Below are 15,077 nucleotides of genomic sequence, written 5' to 3' on the forward strand. Positions count from 1 at the left end.
CTTTTAAATATATTGTTTCTGGGACTTCGTTAATTCCTATGATGTTGTGCTTTCTATTGTTTTGTTGGCTTACATATCTAATTGTGTAAGTTGATCAATGAAGCAATGGGTGAAGCAATGGTAAGCTATGCAATTGTGAGTTTACTTATTTGTTGCCTCTGTAAAGTCATCAACTTGGTTGTTTGTTTCAAATTTCAAACTTGATATTGCAAATGTTTGAATTTGAGATATGAATCTATTTGAAGTATAATTATGTTTAATTTAGCAATTATTTCTGAAAGACAGCGACTCTTGTCGAGTCGGGAACGGGTACTAATTCTCCATCCCAGTGGTGAATATGTTGAAATGGTGTAGAGGTTTGAGGCTTTGAGCAGTTTGCAATTGTCTTCATGGTTGTTAAGAAGCATAAAAGAAACTGGTGGGTAATGTTTAAAGAGTGCTACTTCTGATCCTGTTTGCTGAACTAGTGGGTACAGTTTCATGTTGTTACTGGATCGCGAGGGGGTTTAGGAAGTTCAGTGCAGACCCTTTTTATGGGTATTTCTTGCGACACATTGTTATGCTCTGTGTTACCAATTATGTATTGGTCTCTCAAATGATAGAGAACTAGTGTTTCATTGAGTGTGAATAATCTTTTTTGCGGATTTTTTTTTCTAGATTCGACCTTACAATCGTATACTTCCTAAACTTAAGAGTATGGGTTTGGTGTTGCTCATATGTTACGGGAGATGTCTACATCAATTGCAGTACATTTGGTTAGGTCAGTTATGGTCTTTTGTGCAAATGTTTTTTTTTTGGGCAATATTGGGAAGAGAGGTGTGGACACTTTATTGTAGTTTCGGTCAATCTAATTTATAATGCATAGTATGGAAGCTGAATTCCAATTTGCAGTAGATAGAATGATAGGTATATGGGAAGTAATTGGTGAATGGGTGTATTTTATTGTCCCTTCACTTCATCTGCATTCCATGGTCCCTTCCCTTCCACGTAGCTAAACTTAATCACTGTGTGACTCATAGGTGTCAAGGACCATGAATTTTTGGAAAATATAGGCCATTTATTTTCTTTCATCCAGTGAGGTATAGGTCTTGATACATTGAGCATATAAATCTTTTAGTATCAAGCAACTTGGTTTTTCGAGTTCTGGATGATTCTTAAGTTTGACTATCAACATATGGATGTTTCTTATATTAGATAAACAGTGTATTGATGCTAATAGTACATAGACATCTAGATTCTGATTTTTGTGTCAAATCATATAAATTCTTGTTATCAAAGAAGGGGCTACTTGACCTTACTCAGTAGTTTATCATTTAGTTAAATTGTGTTAGTTCTTCCAGAGAAGATTGCATGACATATGTTGAATGCCTTTAAATGTTTGTAAGCACTGATATAATCTCTATTCTAAAACATCTTTCTGTAAAGGCATAACAATGAGTGGAAAAACATGCAATCAGTATGTTGAATCTCAAAACAAATGATATTTTCATATCCTCACTCCTATGTTTTGGAGCTGTCATTCCTTTCATTCATTTTTTATCCTCTGTGAATCAATATGATTGAATTGTGTCAGGAAAAGTTAATTACTAAGGAGATAGAGGAAGCAGAAGTGGTTGAAAATTTTGAATTGACTTATCGTATGTACAATTGAAGTCTGAAGGAGAAGTGAATTCTTCATTTCCTAGGTATTAAGTAGACCTCCACGATGTAGCCCATTTGGACTAAGGCGCCATATTTGGCTCTTTCCGGAAAAGTCATTTTTATTGAGAGTTAGATTTAAGCATAAACATAATTGGGCTGATATAGCTTAAGCATCATGGCAACCAAAATTATATTGTAGACATTTTGTTCAGATACAGTGGGTGAGTTACTGTTTCTTCAAAGAGTCCTTTAGAATTTGGGAGCTTACAAAAGGAAGGTCATTTTATTCGGTAGGAATGGTATAAGTAACTTGGGTATGGAAGTTGATTTGAGCGCAGCTTTGTATCTGGTTTTTGGTTCCATTCTCAAACTAGCATATTCTAATAAAGCTCTAATTTGTTATATTAGTCCATATGTTTGGTACCTTTTTTAGCCATCACTGCAAATGTTTATGTACCCAGAAAGCACCCTGAGGTGTATGCTGTACACCTTACAGAAGAAATAATCTAAAAGATTGTTAACATCTAAACAAGTGTAGTAACAAAAATCAAAAGCATCTGCGTTTTCTGACAGAAAGATAAAACAAGCTTGCAGGCTTAAAAGAAAGATAAACTCTGCAGAGTGTTTAAAAGAAATTCTCTAATTTGATAATAATTCAATTGAGTGAGTTTTACATTACAAACTATCATATTTATAGAAGAAAAATACTTGCAAAGAAAGTAAACATACTCCTAGTAGTGAAAGTAAACATAATCTTAGTAAGGAAAGTAAACATAATCTTAGTAGGGAAAAGAAATAAAGTCTTAATTATAAAATCAAATAAAATATTCTTTGGCTTTAGTGGGGGATACGTTCTACATCATTTTTGGTCACTATTAATTGATAGGTTGCCCGTGTAGGCAAGCTGGAAAACTTTTGCTATTTCCTCTTTTAAGTAAATTGGGCCATAAATTAGTAAAGTTGGCTGATCCAGCAACCTTAGTCAGTTTCTTCAGTTATTGCGCTAGAATTTCCATCAACTACTGTTGAGCTCATGTAAAGCTCCATTGAGATACACATTTCCATAGACATGGTAGTATCCTCTGCCTTGCTGAGCCGCTAAGGTTAACAACTTTGGAGCTTTGTGACTCAGACTTCAACCATCAGGGGTAGGCCAATTTCGAGAGAGAGTGAGGTGAGTAATTCAGTTTCAGGAAGGAAATAGCTAGGTCTCTGTGACATGCATTTTGCTTTTGGAGCACTTCCAATGCAAAGAATGGCTACAGAGATTATACTCAAGTTCTATACAGAGATCACACATATTTCCCATATTTCCGCGGTTAATTCCTGTCTCTGTTTCCCCATTCTACTGTCTGTGTTTCCCATATTGGCCAGCCTTGATATTTCCTGATGCTTTGCAGTAGTTTTTTTTTTTTTTTTTTTCTTTTTTTGGCATCACTTTCATATATAGTTTTAGAAAATGAATGTAGACTACACCTCATGAAACAGAGGTTATTAGTTTAAATATTCCCTTTCCCCTCTCCTTGGGGCCAATTACTTATTTTTTTAAAAAAAAAAATCAAAAAGGTTTAGATAGCTTATTGCTGTATTTTTGTCCATGGGGAAAGCATTTTTGCTAAGTGGTTAATATAGGTGTAAGCAATCTTGCCATTGGATAGGCAAGAAACTTCCACAGGAACTGGCCTACTGAGATGAGATGGTTCTTTGGCACCCTTCTATTTTTGAATTACCTCAAAATTTAGTGTTTTTGGGTGTTTTCTGCAGACTGTAATGAAGTGTTATATCAGAAAACGTCCCATGCTATCATCTAGGAATTCTGTCTGAATTACTACAAATTTTAGATGTACTTTCAGCATTATTATATTTTTGGTTACTTATAAAAAATAATTAATAAATAAATAAATAAATAAACTGACTGGATTTTCTGTGTCCAGGAAGAGCTGGAAAAGCTTGAAAAGATTGAAAAGGCCTCAGCTGAATGCAAGGAGTAAGAATGAGAAAAAATATATGGATTTTTTTACTAAGCAAAATATAAAGTACATGATTGATATTTATCAAACATTTAGTTTTACTATTATCAATTTATGAGCTGAAGTTTATATTGTGGATGCCAGAATGCTTAGCAATGTGGAAACAAGACCTGATCCTTTGCTCCCAATGTAATAATTTTTTGCCTTCCATTTGCTTTGATTGCTTTAAAATTTCCTCCAGAATCATATGGTATCATAATTTCTTCTGGTTTGGCAGAACAAATGGCCCAATAAATCAATTTTGGGATCGTTGGTTTGAAGGTCCACAAGATTCAACAGGTTGCAGATGCTGGATACTATGATGGTTATTGCTGATTTGAAGAATTGATTTTCAGCTGATTTGAAGAATTGATTTCCACCATCAGATATAGCAGAGACTTCAACTTACAGACATCAATTTCTGAACAAAAGTCATTTTTAATTAGTCAGTTACAGCTTGAGATGGATACTATCATTTGGCAAATGTTTCATGGAATACTCCACTGTGCATATGAAGATTTTATAGCAAAACCTTTTGTTGGCAAATGATTCATGATTTTTTTTTTTTTTTTATTCGATTCATGAAATGCTTAATGGTACAGATGACAATTTTATTGCAATCTTTTATAGCCAACAAAGGCTAATGAGTTGCTCTATAAACACAAAACATGAAAATCTCAAACATTTTATGGCATGGTTCCACATGACGAATGTGTTAATTGAGATGCTCCATTGTGCAGAACATAACAATTACTTAGGCAAATCAAAACTGAAAAAAATCTACACATCTGTTTGGAAGGAGCTCTCCTACAGTTTAGATGATACACAAAAGTGGCTTTTATCACTCATCCTTCACATCCATGAATGAGTGGGATAAATGAATTTTCTTTCTTTCTTTCTTTTTTTCCTATTTTCTTCCATTATTCAACTTGGTGCTTTTCCAGTAACCCGCTGAGCAATCCAACCTAAACCGTCATACAACCCTTCTCCTGTGAGGGCACAACAAGCTTGAATGTGCCAATCATGATTCTTGATGCTGTGGAGAGAGAGGCAATCTGTGATTTCGGCCGGGGTCATGGCATCCTTAAGGTCTTGTTTGTTTGCAAAAACTAGTATAACAGAATGTTGAAGATCCTCATGTCCCAGCAACCTGAAGAGTTCATCCTTCATAATAGAGATCCTGGCTCTGTCAGTGCTGTCTATCACCGCTATAATTGCATGAGTTCCACGATAATATGTTGCCCATGATGTCCTGAGTCTTTCTTGTCCACCAAGATCCCAAACCTGACACGAACAATATAGGCAAATAGTCATCAGCTGCTTTGCATTTAAGACAAATTTCACTTTTTCCAAACTTTGACATTTAAGGCATAAATAACTTTGAGCCGTTGAGCCAAGCAGGTTTACTCAATCTCCTAGTATGCCCAAAAATGAAGCCCTAGCAACTAAGGTTGATATCGTCATAAGGTAATTATCCATCTTTATCTGCATGATCAAGTAAGCTATTGAATCCAACAAAGGTATAAACTAAAGATTCATTTTTCCCATTGGAATAGAAAATCTAAAATGTTTCATAAGTTTGGATAACAAGCCTCATACACCAAAATATTATAATCTTTATAAATATGGCAATCCCTCAACAACCCCCCGAGAAAACAAAAAACCATTAACATAACTACTATCTATGACATTGAATTTCCTCTTCGGTTTAATTACCTTGTACTTTTCATGATTAAGCTGCTAATAACATTGACCATATCCAACTTTTATTCAGTCTATTTTAAATTCACATATATTGTAATAAAAGGCATAATAAACTTCAACAGATTACTTTGTATTTTGATTAGACAAATTGTTGTAGCAATGATTACTCAGAGGCAAGTATTTACAACTTCTCGAGTTAATTATAACATGCTTGATAAACGAAGAAAACAAACATAGTTAGGACACAGATGAGAGCAATAAATATTCTAAGATCTATAAGTAAATCCCAGGACCACCTTGGCTGTTAAAATCTGTACATATAACCATTAAGAGAAAAATACCTATCAATGGATAAATACAGCAAAAGCAGCCTCCATTCATGAGATCTCATCTCAGATAATTCATCACGCTATAAACTAGCAATACTTTTAAGCTAGAAAAAGAAGCAACAGTCGCATGGCTCCCCAAGGAACCAAAATTGTAATGACGCGAGTGTCTAAATATATCTTTGCACAAAATTTGGGACCTGCAAATGCGTCCATCTACATTTTCTTATAAAATACACCATTTTGTTACAACCTAATTCTCAAGGACATACGCGCTGTTTTTCAACAAGATAAAATTTTAACTTAATACTTGAGACAACTCTAACCTTTCCCGCATATACAAAACAAACATAAAATAGAGAACTAGAAATAATACATACATTAGATGCCACATTAAGATACACAATAATTGTGAAGAGGAAAAAAATGTAGACACTAAAACAACAATCACCCTACTAAAACCTACTCCCCCAAATTCACTATTTCCTAAAGCTACATTCAGTTTCCAAATATAAAGAAACAAATCCTCAAAGAACCATACATCACAGACGTATAGTGACAAAAGATTAATCGGACCAAAAACCAGTACTTGAATAACTAAATCTAGCTTCGATTATAACACTGACACCATCATTTGCACGTTATAACTACAAATTAACAGACACTTTCACTATCTAAGACAACCATCAACCCATAAATCTAACTTCCCCCAAAAAAAAATTAACAAAAAACTGAAAGAACCCTATAAAAAACTTTCATAAACAGTAAGAAATATGCAATAAACATAAATGACAAAAAAAAAGAAAAGAAAAGGAATTTGAAGCTGCTAGCCCACCTCGAACCGAATGTTCTTATAGACAAGCTCTTCCACGTTGCTCCCAACAGTAGGGTGCGTAGTTACAACCTCACCCAAGTGTAATTTGTAAAGGGTCGTGGTCTTTCCGGCATTATCCAACCCAACCACCACAATCTTGTACTCCTTCGCAGGGAACAACATGAACCAAAATTTCGATATAAAGGCACCCATTTTACACCGAAACAAGGATCACCTATAAGATCCAAGAAATCAGAATAAAATTACCAAAACTGATTCTTCTCGTAATTGGGTTTTAAAAATAAAAAAGAAGCGTAATAATATAATTTGAGATCTTTGAAACATAAACAAATTGAAATGATGGGGTTTTCAGGATTTACAGATCGAATACGAAAATTATGAGATCAAAGGAAATTATCGAACCTGGGTTGAGAGATTTGGGAGTTGTTACACAGAGAAACCCTAAAGAATGTTCTTGGCTTTCGAAGTCTGCGATCAATTTGTTTGCGCAAGGTACGAAAAGAAGTATTTATCTATAAATTTCTTTGGTTGATCGTCGTGGGTTGTCGGTGCCACATGGCAGATGACATGTACCTCGTAGCTTAATGGAAAAACTCGTTGGGCCACTATACCTAACCAAATGAGAACGCTAAATATGAGTAATTCTATGTAGCCTACTTGTATTATATTTGTATTGTACTACGAATGATATGGTTATTAAAATTATTAATGAGTTTATGATTGATTATTATTAAATTTTGATTAAAAGATAATTTTAATAGTCACATCATTCTTAGTAGGTCTTACTAGCATTTATTATCTTATTCTCTATATATATCACTGGACACTGGTAAATCATAAAGTAATAAATAATAGAGTGATAAATGCTTATATATTTAGCATAATACTCTAAAAACTCTCAAAAATAAACTTAGATCATTCCCATGGTTTCTTAAGCGTGGTAGCGTTTATCGCTGGTTTCTTAAACCTTTTTACTTTGTCTAAAAGTTGACAATTATTACTTATAAACCAGTTTAATTACCTGAAATAGTATGGAGACTTTACCTTGATTTTAGCAGTGGGTATATTACATTTCGATAAGAATTTATTTTAAAAGTTTCAGTTAAAATCGGTTCGGTTAATCTGTTAATCATGAGCTTTTTTAATTAAGCAAAAAATTGATTGTTTTGAGGACCCAAATTATTATTATTATTTTTTTGTAAAGTCCACTTAAGTCCCTCAAATTATCACCCCAATAACAATATACCCTACAAATTATCAATTACGATAATTTACTCCTCAAATTATCAAAACAATGACAATGTACTTCCCAATGCTAGCAAAATGACGAAATTACCCCTATAAAATTTTCAATAAAACAAAAATGCCTTTTAAAAATTTGAAAAAATAAATAAATTTTAGTAGTTTTTATTTTAGTAAGGGTAATTTTGTCATTTTTTAAAAATTGGGGGTATATTGTCATTGTTTTGGTAGTTTGGGGGGTAGATTGTCATTGTGGTGGTAGTTTGAGAGGGTTAAATGGACTTTACCTCTTTTTTTTTTTTTTTGCTAAAATAGCTTATTGAACTAAACAAATTTTAAATGTGCCAATTAATTAACACAATAAGAGTCCACCATACATATGTTATACTAATAAATTGGTCATTTAATCTACTAGCTAATATGTTCTACTAAAAAAACCCAGCTAATGCCCTTGTAATCATCATTTTACTAACAAAATATTTATTATGGGTTAATTCGGCTAACCTACAAAATAATATGTATATCGATTAACCGAACCAAACCGACGTTGGTGTACAAATTCTTAACCGATTACCGGCAGTCTTCTGGCGGTAGGTGATTAATGTCGGTTCAGTCGCAGACAGTAAGCGGTAAACGGTTAATCTGCCCACCCGTACGTGATTTTAGCTTTATCAATGTCATTTCAAATTTCACACTTGTCCCAAAAATAAAAACGATAATTCGTATTCGCATGTCAGATTGAAATAATAATAAAGTATGATATAAAACTATATAAACTAACTTAACCCAACTTATTTCTAACTCATTAATTTCATGTTGAAGTCACATATCGTGTCAAAAATTGTACTCTACTTAAGTGTTGTTGTCAACATTAATTAATGAACAGTGTCAACCATAGGTAACTCTCTCTTTCACAATTGAGAAGTATTTCTCAAACTTTTTCTCAAACAATTGGTTTTTAAATCATCTTACAAGTTAATAATGAAATAGTAATACATCATTTGAAAAGTCTTCGACACCAAAGATTAGTAAAATTAGAGAAGTGAGATTAAAATAAATAAATAACACTTGTAAAATTAACCTGTACTTGCTCCAAATGACCATAACTTTCCAGAAAAGGAGGGAGATGCTATGCTAGTGTCTAGGTATATACCCTCACTTTCCAGTTTCCACATTTGCCAAAGTAAATATCTTCCGTGGGACCCTTATACGAATCCATCATGTTCGTCCACGTCTCCCAACCAACAAATCTTTTTGCGCTTCAGACCAACCAATCGCGACTAATTCCTTTTACCCTTTCAATTTCCCCAACTCGGAAACTCCAACCAATGACCATCTACCACGTCCACGGTTTCACTAATACTCGAGCGCATCCACTCCCCGCCCTCCGATTCGCTTATAATCTTAGCCGTTTTGAGCCACCTCGTCCCCTTCCACTCGCTCGTCGACATCTTCGAAGCTCGAAAACACTAGGCTCGCTTTGCAATCTCCGCCGCGCTCTTTAAAGCTCTCCACACTCTCAATCAATCTCATTTCTCGCTCGCATTTGTATCCAACTCTTGAATTTCTCCCTTTGGATCGATCCTACACCACCGTCTGTACAATTACCGGGGATTTCCCGGTCACCATGTCACAGTCTCTGCACCTCTTCACTCCATCCACTCTCTCAAAACAATGCTATTCCTACCCGAAACCCTCTTTTCCCACCTTCAGCCGCCGGTTCACGGTCACCTCCGTTAGATTCTCCTCCATCAGAGCCTGCTCCTCAGATCTCGACCCCTCCTCCTCACAAGTCCTACTAGCCTCCGATAACGGAAAGGGCGGAGGGGTTTTAACCCCTGCGACGCGGCCACCGGCGCAGGCGGTGGACTCGGGGTCGATCGAGGTGGACGCGGTGACTGAGGCTGAGCTGAAGGAGAACGGGTTCCGCAGCACGCGCCGGACGAAGCTGGTGTGCACTATCGGGCCGGCCACCTGCGGTTTCGAGCAGCTGGAGGCCCTGGCCGTGGGCGGCATGAACGTGGCGCGAATCAACATGTGCCACGGCACCCGTGAGTGGCACCGGGCCGTCATCGAGCGCGTCCGCAGGCTCAACGACGAGAAGGGCTACGCCGTCGCCATCATGATGGACACCGAGGGCAGCGAGATCCACATGGGCGATTTCGGAGGCCCTTCTTCCGCCAAAGCTGAGGTCATCGTTTATTCTTTACTTTACAATTATTCGAGCAGATTTCGAAGTCAGCCACAGCTCCGATTCCATGTCCATTTAAGAAAATGACGGAACAGCACTCTTTTATAGGCTTAATTGCTTCAAAAAAAAAAATCGCATATTCAGAAACCGCTAAACTATAGACACTAATTTGATAGGAAATTGTGAATTTAATTATTCGATTAATATTGATTACTAGTCATTTTTGCAGCTTAATGTGTTGCTTGTTTTATTTAGGCAGGGCTTAGTTTGCCAGAATGGGGCTCATTGTGATTGGTTATTCAATATTTGCAGGATGGTGAGATCTGGACTTTTAGTGTCAGAGCTTTCGATTCGGCTCTCCCTGAACGCACCATCATTGTGAACTATGATGGTTTTGCTGAAGGTTATTATCATGAAAAACATGTTAATTTAATTTTTGGGAAATGATGTTTGTAATGTGTGTTGTCATTATTACATTAATGCACATGTTGATTATTGGGTCAAATTTTAAACTGAGGTCCAACATAATACACAGATGTGAAAGTGGGGGATGAACTCCTTGTGGATGGTGGAATGGTGAGGTTTGAGGTGATAGAGATACTTGGTCCAGATGTCAAGTGCCGATGTACTGATCCTGGACTGTTGCTGCCTCGGGCTAATTTAACTTTCTGGAGAGATGGGAGTCTGGTGCGAGAACGAAATGCCATGCTTCCTACAATTTCTTCTAAGGTTGGTCCATTCATGGGAATTAACTTATTTGGTTCAGTGTAGTCATATTTATATATCTGATATATCTGATGTTATGTGACAGAGAAAAGGAAATAGGGTCTACCTCTGAAATCATTTGCTGAATTATTCAATCGATTAGAAAGCATAACTCATTACTTTGAATGTCATGTCCCCTTAAATGGGATAAGGAAAAAGCATAAAAGTGGCAGTGGCTGTTAACATACTTTCTGAGTCGAGTATCAGTCAAGGGCAATATTGCCGTAGTTACTATATCTTTCTTTTTGAGCTGTAACCCTAACATTGAGTTCTATAGGCATTTTGGTTCTTTTCCTGCTACGCATAAATTTCTTAAAATGTGCCACTCAATAGATGCAAGCCACATACATGTATCAGCTGCAGTCAATTCTCGGTAAATTACAGAACTTTCATTTTGAAATTTCCTACTAAACAAACTTCCAAACAAGAGTACAACTTTTGTCGCTTTAAGTAACTGTGCCTTCTTCAACATACACAATTGAAGGAATACCCAAAGCTATCTCTTGTGTGGGCATCAATTTGTTGAAGTTGTGAGTATATGCTGTTGGAGATTGGGTTGACCTGTAAATGAGTGATGCAGTCTTAATGAAATTCAAGACTTGGGAGTTTTTATGAGAGTGTTGCTACATGAATTCATTTGTAAATTGTATACACACACTCATAGACTAGGACAGACTTCAGGGGTTGTATGGCACCACATATGTTTTTCTTGTTTTCAGAAACCGAACATACATGTTTTTTGTTCTGTTTTATGTTGTGCTATAAACTGGAAACACACTTTTGGATCACTACTATGATCCATATTAGGAATAGAAAACAGAAAACATGTTCAATTATGATAAACATGTTTTTTTTTTTTTGGCATGTGTGCACATAGGAGTGTCTCTGTGTCTGCCTTTTCACGTTTTTGGTTGCCTATAAAATTGATGATTTGGATGCTGGATTACAGTATTGTAGGATTCTTTTTTCTCAGTGCAAAAATTGTGTGTGTGTGTGTTTTTTTTTTTTCCTCTTATGCTCTAGCTTTTTATATGTTCAGGATTGGTTGGATATCGATTTTGGGATTCAAGAGGGCGTCGATTTTATTGCCATATCATTTGTCAAGTCTGCTGAAGTGATTAATCATCTTAAAAGCTATATTGCAGCACGAGCTCGTGATAGGTAAGCACGTTGATAGGTGTATGTAGTATTATCGATTCAGTCGTTATAATGTCATGAAAACTGTCCACCCTTCTAAATTCTCTTATATGTTGATATGTATATGTAGTCTTTTAGTTGCCTTCAGTTCCACAACAATTGAGATGTTGTCAATTTCTAGGCTGACTTGGTTATTTTTATGTGGTGATGCAGTGATATTTCTGTCATTGCAAAGATAGAGAGTATTGACTCATTGAAGAACTTGGAAGAGATCATTCGAGCATCAGATGGAGCTATGGTAGCAAGAGGAGATCTGGGTGCTCAGATACCATTGGAACAGGTCCCCTCTGCGCAGCAAAAGATTGTTCAACTCTGCAGGCAGCTAAATAAGCCAGTCATTGTCGCCTCTCAGCTACTTGAATCCATGATTGAATACCCTACACCCACCAGAGCTGAAGTGGCTGATGTTTCTGAAGCAGTTAGGCAGCGAGCAGATGCTTTGATGCTATCTGGTGAGTCAGCCATGGGCCAGTTCCCGGAGAAGGCATTGACTGTTCTGAGAAGTGTCAGTCTGAGAATTGAGAGGTGGTGGAGGGAGGAGAAACGCCATGAAGCTATGGAACTCCGTGACATTGGATCTTCCTTTTCCGACAATATTTCAGAAGAGATTTGTAGTTCTGCTGCCAAGATGGGTAAGCATTTTCTGTAAGTCTGTATACAGATTTGGTAAATTAATTTAGTTTGCAAATGTTCTTGCACTCAGTCCATTGTGTTTCATAAATATTCAATTATCCCCTTATTTTTCTTCTTGTTATCCCATTTAATCTTTGGGGTAGTGGACCTGCCTGACCTATCAGCTAGGCCTTAATCAACCCGTTTACATTATTACTTGGTATTTGTTAAATTTGGTGGGCTTATGTGAGTTGTGATTTTGCAGCTAATAATTTGGAGGTGGATGCACTTTTTGTCTACACAAAGACAGGGCACATGGCATCTCTCCTCTCACGTTGCCGACCCGACTGCCCGATCTTTGCTTTTACTACCACCACATCTGTGCGGAGGCGTCTGAACCTACAGTGGGGCCTGATACCTTTTCGCCTGAGCTTCTCGGATGATATGGAAAGCAACCTTAATAAAACATTCGCATTGCTCAAGGCCAGAAATTTAATTAAATCAGGTGACCTTGTCATTGCTGTCTCAGACATGTTACAGTCTATTCAAGTTATGAATGTTCCTTGAAGAATTCATTTAGTTTGCAAGCGTTGATCCATATATGTTAGATGGTATTATCTGTCTAAACTGCTATATCCTTCACTAATGGTTCCACAATTTGGTTAGCCGTTGGAAGAAAAAGAGTAATCATGAATTCAGTCCTCTCCTCCCTCGACCTCCGCTTGGATCCCTTTGTCAGTGGCTGCAACTGTAGGTTCAATAGAATTGTTTATGCTACTTGAGCTTTTCTGGTCTTATGCGTGTGATCACACTTCATAGCACCCTATGATAACTTTGTTTAGGTTATTTGTTACAAAATTCACCCTTGTATGGCAGAGTTAAAGCCACTATGCCTTTCCTTTTTTCCTTTTCTGTTTGTGTAAACATTGCCGTGTTTTTTTATTGCGTTCTTAGGCTTTGTTTGTTAAATTATTTTCCCTCTCACTCTATTTGATTAATATATATATATTTTATAGTTATGCATATTAGAAAAACAGGTAATGAATTAAATCATTTTAAACAAAAAAGAAAGAAAAAAGGACTAGTATGGATGTCATACTCTCCTCGTATCACCCCCATTAGAAATATATATATGCTCTTTTCTGCATATGTTAGATTGATAGAAGTTTAATTCTTGACTCCATATTCACTCTATTTTAGTTGTGAGAATTAAAACAGAATATGCTATCTATCAGCTGAAAATTTGGCATCCTTTCTGCATACACAAAAGCTCCCAAAATTTGGTCAAAAAAAAAAAAAAAAAAAAAGCTCCCAAAATTATGAACCAACAGGCAGCCAGTTTAATTATGACTATTGTTAAACTAATATTACTATCAGCTTTCTCCTAAATGATAATCTGCAAATAAAACCGGTCATGGCTCATTATTAGCAACCGAACTTTGTCAAATTGTAAGCTTATTGCATCAACACAGTAATTCAGTACAAATCTCATACAACCTTCAAGTAGAATTTACCGATGAAAACAAACTTCTAAGGGAAGGATACCTAAGAGCTTATATATACATAGTTAAGATTGCACTTAAGTCATGTAAGACACTTTAGATTGTAACATATCGCCATGCTTCCCGAATTTGACGTTCGCGATGGTTCACTTTGTACTATAGGTCACCCCTTCATGACTTTGATTTGTTATACCAAGATCGAGCTCCTCTAATTTATAATTGTAGGTTCTTACAACACAGTAGATTGGTGACTCTTGGAAAAAGGGAAACCCATGACGTGGTACCTGGTTCTAATACCAAATAATGTAAACCTACCAAATAATACAAACCTTGAGAAGATGGCACTAAATAGCTTATATATGCATAATTAAGATTGTACTTGATCATGTGGGACATTTAGGATTGTGACATACAATTACGCTCCCTAGTCAATGTCCACGGCGGCCCACTCTATCTTAGAGGTTGTTACCGTCATGATTCAAACTTATTGTGGTGCCTAGCTCTGATACAAACTTTGGGTAAAACTTACTCTTGAAGACTGGCTTACAAGGAGAGGGTACTCAAAAGTTATATTTACATGGTTAAGTTTGTACTTAAGCCAAGTGGTACACTTAGGATCATAATATACAATCACGCTTCCGAATCCGGCGGCTCACTTTATTCTATAGGTTGTCCATTAAGTAATTCGAACTCGAGATGTGGTACTTTACTTGCAAGGAAATGTTGTTCAAGAGATATACTCATGATAGCTACATGTAACACTTAAAAGATCGTAATAACTTACTATTTTAAAGCACACCAAAATATGATTTAAGAAGGGTGAGATGTGTCCTCAAAAGGTAGTTCAATCGGCTGGAGACTACGCCTTATGAAGTGAAGGTCACTAGATCGAATTCCTCTCCTCTTCTCCCTAGTTCATACATGTTAAAAAAAAAAAAAGAGGCTTCAATATGTTATGGAGTCCACGCCCAAGTCTTTAGAAAGATACTGCCTCAACTCATGATTTTCAAAAGGGATTTTAGGAAAAGGCAGACAGGCTCCGAGGAAACAAAT

At 36.3% G+C, this 15,077-nt stretch overlaps 3 protein-coding genes across 3 annotated transcripts in view; 2 read left to right on the forward strand and 1 right to left on the reverse strand.

The window, feature by feature from the left end:
* Window positions 1-4,197, forward strand: part of AGG2 (G-protein gamma subunit 2) — a gene marked incomplete in the record, with an annotated part of 4,532 nt that extends 335 nt beyond the window's left edge. Inside the window, 3 exon segments of the mRNA XM_088515145.1 lie at window positions 3,576-3,628; window positions 3,756-3,800; window positions 3,889-4,197. Coding sequence (XP_088371271.1) covers window positions 3,576-3,628; window positions 3,756-3,800; window positions 3,889-3,973 — 183 coding nt within the window.
* Window positions 4,198-4,306: 109 nt separating this feature from the next.
* Window positions 4,307-6,997, reverse strand: ARFC1 (ADP-ribosylation factor C1). Its single transcript, XM_059589806.2, has 3 exons — window positions 6,918-6,997; window positions 6,516-6,729; window positions 4,307-4,934 (listed from the first exon to the last, which is right to left on the reverse strand). The coding sequence occupies exons 2-3, from the start codon at window positions 6,705-6,707 to the stop codon at window positions 4,575-4,577; spliced, it is 552 nt and encodes a 183-aa protein (XP_059445789.1). The 5' UTR covers window positions 6,708-6,729; window positions 6,918-6,997; the 3' UTR covers window positions 4,307-4,574.
* A 2,181-nt stretch (window positions 6,998-9,178) lies between these two features.
* PKP-ALPHA (Pyruvate kinase family protein) lies at window positions 9,179-13,494 on the forward strand. Its single transcript, XM_059591098.1, has 6 exons — window positions 9,179-9,948; window positions 10,261-10,351; window positions 10,484-10,677; window positions 11,753-11,874; window positions 12,064-12,542; window positions 12,788-13,494. Exons 1-6 carry the CDS (start codon window positions 9,385-9,387, stop codon window positions 13,087-13,089), a joined length of 1,752 nt encoding a protein of 583 aa, XP_059447081.1. The 5' UTR covers window positions 9,179-9,384; the 3' UTR covers window positions 13,090-13,494.
* Window positions 13,495-15,077: the final 1,583 nt, after the last annotated feature.

This window comes from Corylus avellana, chromosome 4 (assembly GCF_965113065.1).
Source record: "Corylus avellana chromosome 4, dhCorAvel1.hap1.2, whole genome shotgun sequence".
Taxonomy (NCBI): domain Eukaryota; kingdom Viridiplantae; phylum Streptophyta; class Magnoliopsida; order Fagales; family Betulaceae; genus Corylus; species Corylus avellana.

What these genes read in the sequence shown, in the direction of transcription:
- PKP-ALPHA (XM_059591098.1), top strand. Translation starts at nt 9,385, where the DNA reads ATGTCACAGTCTCTGCACCTCTTCACTCCATCCACTCTCTCAAAACAA. An exon ending in CTTCTTCCGCCAAAGCTGAG is followed by an intron (nt 9,949 to 10,260) that starts GTCATCGTTTAT and finishes CAATATTTGCAG; the next exon opens with GATGGTGAGATCTGGACTTT. An exon ending in TAGTTCTGCTGCCAAGATGG is followed by an intron (nt 12,543 to 12,787) that starts GTAAGCATTTTC and finishes GTGATTTTGCAG; the next exon opens with CTAATAATTTGGAGGTGGAT.
- ARFC1 (XM_059589806.2), bottom strand. Translation starts at nt 6,707, where the DNA reads ATGGGTGCCTTTATATCGAAATTTTGGTTCATGTTGTTCCCTGCGAAG. An exon ending in ATAAGAACATTCGGTTCGAG is followed by an intron (nt 4,935 to 6,515) that starts GTGGGCTAGCAG and finishes TGTTCGTGTCAG; the next exon opens with GTTTGGGATCTTGGTGGACA.